This window comes from Apteryx rowi, unplaced genomic scaffold (genome assembly GCF_003343035.1).
Source record: "Apteryx rowi isolate R43461 unplaced genomic scaffold, aptRow1 scaffold_1113, whole genome shotgun sequence".
NCBI lineage: Eukaryota > Metazoa > Chordata > Aves > Apterygiformes > Apterygidae > Apteryx > Apteryx rowi.
This window is the reverse complement of record NW_020447324.1, coordinates 110,647-113,731: the sequence shown is the minus strand read 5'-3', so window position 1 is coordinate 113,731 and position 3,085 is coordinate 110,647. Positions and strand designations below refer to the sequence as shown.

Below are 3,085 nucleotides of genomic sequence, written 5' to 3'. Positions count from 1 at the left end.
AGATCCCCCTCCTGCAGCTGAGGCAGCGGGAAGCTGAAGAGGAATTTAGGGGGAGGCCGATGAGGTTGGGGAATTGGCCTGGCCAAAGTGGGGTGACGTTTAGGGGCACGGATGAAATGGGGGGGGGGAAATCAAGGTCCCTCCAAGGGGGGGAAATCAGGGCCCCTTTGGGTGGTGGGGGGGATCAGGGCCCCCCCCAGGAAGGGGAGGCGTTACCTGGATGAACTGGCTGAAGCGGGTGTCCTTGCGCTGCTTGGCCTTGAGCTGCTCCAGCGCGAACGACTGGCGGCTGCAGAACCGCGCCGAGATCTTCTGGAACCAGCTGCCCTCCGTGCCCTCGAACTGGGGGGTGCGCTTGTGTGAGCCCCCCTGTGTGAGCCCCCCCCATGAACCCCCACCCACACACGAGCCCCCTCCCGGACGCCCCTCTCACCCGGGCCAGCAGGAYGTCTCCGATCTCGGAGATGACGTAGCTGCTCTCCTCCCGGAGCTTCTTCAGGCTGTCGAGGAAGACGGCTGGGGGGCAGAGGAAAGGGGTCAGCGCCTGCTGCTGGGGGGGGCTCACTCTGCCTGCCGGCCCCCCCTCCCCGCCCCAGACTCACTGTGGACCTCCACGAGGTCCTCGAGGCTGGGGAAGATGTTGGAGAGCTCCTGCTCGTCGAAGAAGGCCTCCTTGAGCATGGGCTGGTAGAAAACCTCCAGCAGGACGCGCAGCATCCGCACGTGGGCATGCTCCGTCAGGAACAGCTCTGCGGGGGGAGCGGCGTTGGCATGGGACGGGGCACGGGGGCCCCGCAGCAGGGAGGATTCGGGGGGGGCCGCAGGGCGTTTTTGGGGGGGGGGTCTCACCGTTGATGACTTCTTGCCGCTTGACTTCGCTCTTCTTCAGCCTGAGGAGGGCGTCGGGGGCGGCAAGCTGGCGCCAGGTCGGCGGGTCCAGCTCCAGCTCCGAAACGCGCGGCTCAGTCTCCTCAGACTGGGGAGGCAGAAAGGACTGCGGGGGCTCGCCCCCCCCCGGCCCCCCCGGCTCCAGGCTGCAGGGAAGAGACGGGGGGGTTCAGAGTGCGGGAAGCGGGTGGGGGGACCGGGACGGATCCTGCCCTCTCTCTCCCGGGGAACGCGCCGCGCCGGGGCTGGGGCTCCCGCCACCTACGTGGGTCTCTGGCGGCCCGGGGCCGGGCAGGGCCGTTCCTGCAGCTCGGTGGCGCGGGCGGCCGCCTCCAGGTCCACGTCGCTGCGGGAGCGCGGCTGCTTGCCCTTGGCCGAGCCGCGCTGCGAACGCTTCCGCTCGTACACGCGCAGGCTCTCCGAGCGCCCCAGCTTCCCCGGCAGCCTGCGGTTGGGGGGGGGGGGTGCGGGACACCAGCCACGGGACGTGGACGCGGACGGGGACGTGGATGCGGACGTGGACGTGGATGCGGCCCCGGCGGGGCGGACAGGACACAGGGAGCCGCGAAGCCGGATAGGGGCGTTGGAGCCGGGAAGCCGGCGGGGGGCCGGAGGGAGGCGGGAGCCCCGGAATGGGCGCAGATTGAGGATGGAGCAGGGGGAGCCGCACACCCAGCACAGAGAGCCACAGAGAGCGCAAGGGGGGGGAGCCGCCGGCATGTGCGTGCAAAGGGTGCACGTGCGTGCGGAGGGCACAGGCGTGAGCATGCAGCGGGCACACGCGTGTTCGTGCGAGTGTGCGGAAGCAGGGACGAGCCCGGCGGGGGCGGTTAGAGCGATCGGGGAGGGAGCAGACAGGACCACATGCACGGAAGGGAGAGAAAGAGACAGCGTGAGATCTCCTGGGGGGGCATGCACTGGATTGGGGGGGGCACTGAGCCATGCAACAGCCCAGGGAGCCCGGGGAGAGTCCCGGGGGGGCCGCAGGGCCCCAGCGGCAGTGGGGGGGGACAGGCAGCGGAGGCAGAAGGGGGCGTCCCCCCTCCGGCACTTGTTTGGGGGGTGGCGGAGGGGGGGTCCCGGTACTTAGCTGAGTTTGTGGGTGTCACTAAGTTAATGTCCCCCGGCACCGCTGCGCCCCCCCAAGCATGCAAGGGGGGGCGGGGGAGTCACCAACCTGATCCGTTTTCTGGGGAGAAAGAGCAGGACAAGAGTGGGGTTACGAGAGGAGTGGTGGGCAGCAGCAAAGCCAGGAAAAGGCGGGGGCGGAAGCGGTGAGGTAAGGAGAGAGCCCAGGCGTCCGGGCCCCTGGCTCGCCCTCTCTCCCCGCAGGACTCAGCCCGGGGGGTCGCTAATTTAGGGGTCACCCTGTCAGCAGCCAAACAAAGGGGCTGCGAGGCCGGATGAGGGGGAGGCGGAGGCAGAGGGGACCCACGCGCCTCCAGAACAGAGAAGGGAGAGGGAACGGTGGCGGGGGGCTGCCTCACCTCTCATTCTCAGCCCCGTCCTCCGTGGGGTGCTGCTCGCTGCTGGGGGGCTCCGTGGGGCAGGCGCTTCGCGGGGGGGTGTCTCCCAGCTCCGTGGGGCCGGGCGGCTCCAGACCTGCAGATAGGAGAGCGAAAAGAGGAAGATGAGCAGGAGGAAGAGCTGCCCGCCCCCGCGCCCCCTCCCCAAATCCGCAGCCCTCTCACCTGGATCGCCTTCGGCGCCTTCCCCCGGGGGCGGGTTGATGGTCACGGCCACGCTGGGGGGGTCAGAGGCGGGGGGGCCGGCTGCCCCCGCTTTGGGCCGCGCGGTGCCACCATCGACCTTGTCCGACACTCTGGGGCCCTTCCTGTCCGGGTGCGCCGCCTTTTCCGCTGGGGGGGGAGCCAGGTTTGGGGGGGGTTAGTAAAATGCCAGAGGGGGGGAGCTCAGGAGACCCCTCGCACACTCCTAAATCAGCGCGGGCCGGCTGTCCTGACCACCGGCCCCCGCCGCCCGCTGGATCCAGCCCTCTGCCAGGGCGTCCAGGCTCCCCCCGCGGCTCCCCRGCCCCCGGGGTCCGGGCTCGGAGCCCCCCACGACGAGCAGAGGGACGGCAGGGGGGACACACCAAGCTGGCTGCATGCGGGGGGGCGATGGGGGGCAGATTAGTGTATTACGGGGGGCAGCCCAGCTCTCTGCCCCCCGTTGGTGCCGCACACACGGGGGGGGG

The 3,085-nt window shown here is 70.3% G+C and overlaps 1 protein-coding gene across 1 annotated transcript in view; it reads right to left on the bottom strand.

The window, feature by feature from the left end:
* Window positions 1–3,085, bottom strand: part of ARHGEF1 (Rho guanine nucleotide exchange factor 1) — a 17,462-nt gene that overhangs the window by 2,206 nt on the left and 12,171 nt on the right. Inside the window, exons 10-17 of the mRNA XM_026077408.1 lie at window positions 2,580–2,752; window positions 2,376–2,490; window positions 2,066–2,077; window positions 1,154–1,333; window positions 850–1,034; window positions 603–749; window positions 434–516; window positions 217–342 (exon numbers count right to left, since the gene is read on the bottom strand). Of these exons, the coding sequence (XP_025933193.1) occupies window positions 217–342; window positions 434–516; window positions 603–749; window positions 850–1,034; window positions 1,154–1,333; window positions 2,066–2,077; window positions 2,376–2,490; window positions 2,580–2,752 (1,021 nt within the window). The remainder of the gene's footprint in view (window positions 1–216; window positions 343–433; window positions 517–602; window positions 750–849; window positions 1,035–1,153; window positions 1,334–2,065; window positions 2,078–2,375; window positions 2,491–2,579; window positions 2,753–3,085) is intronic.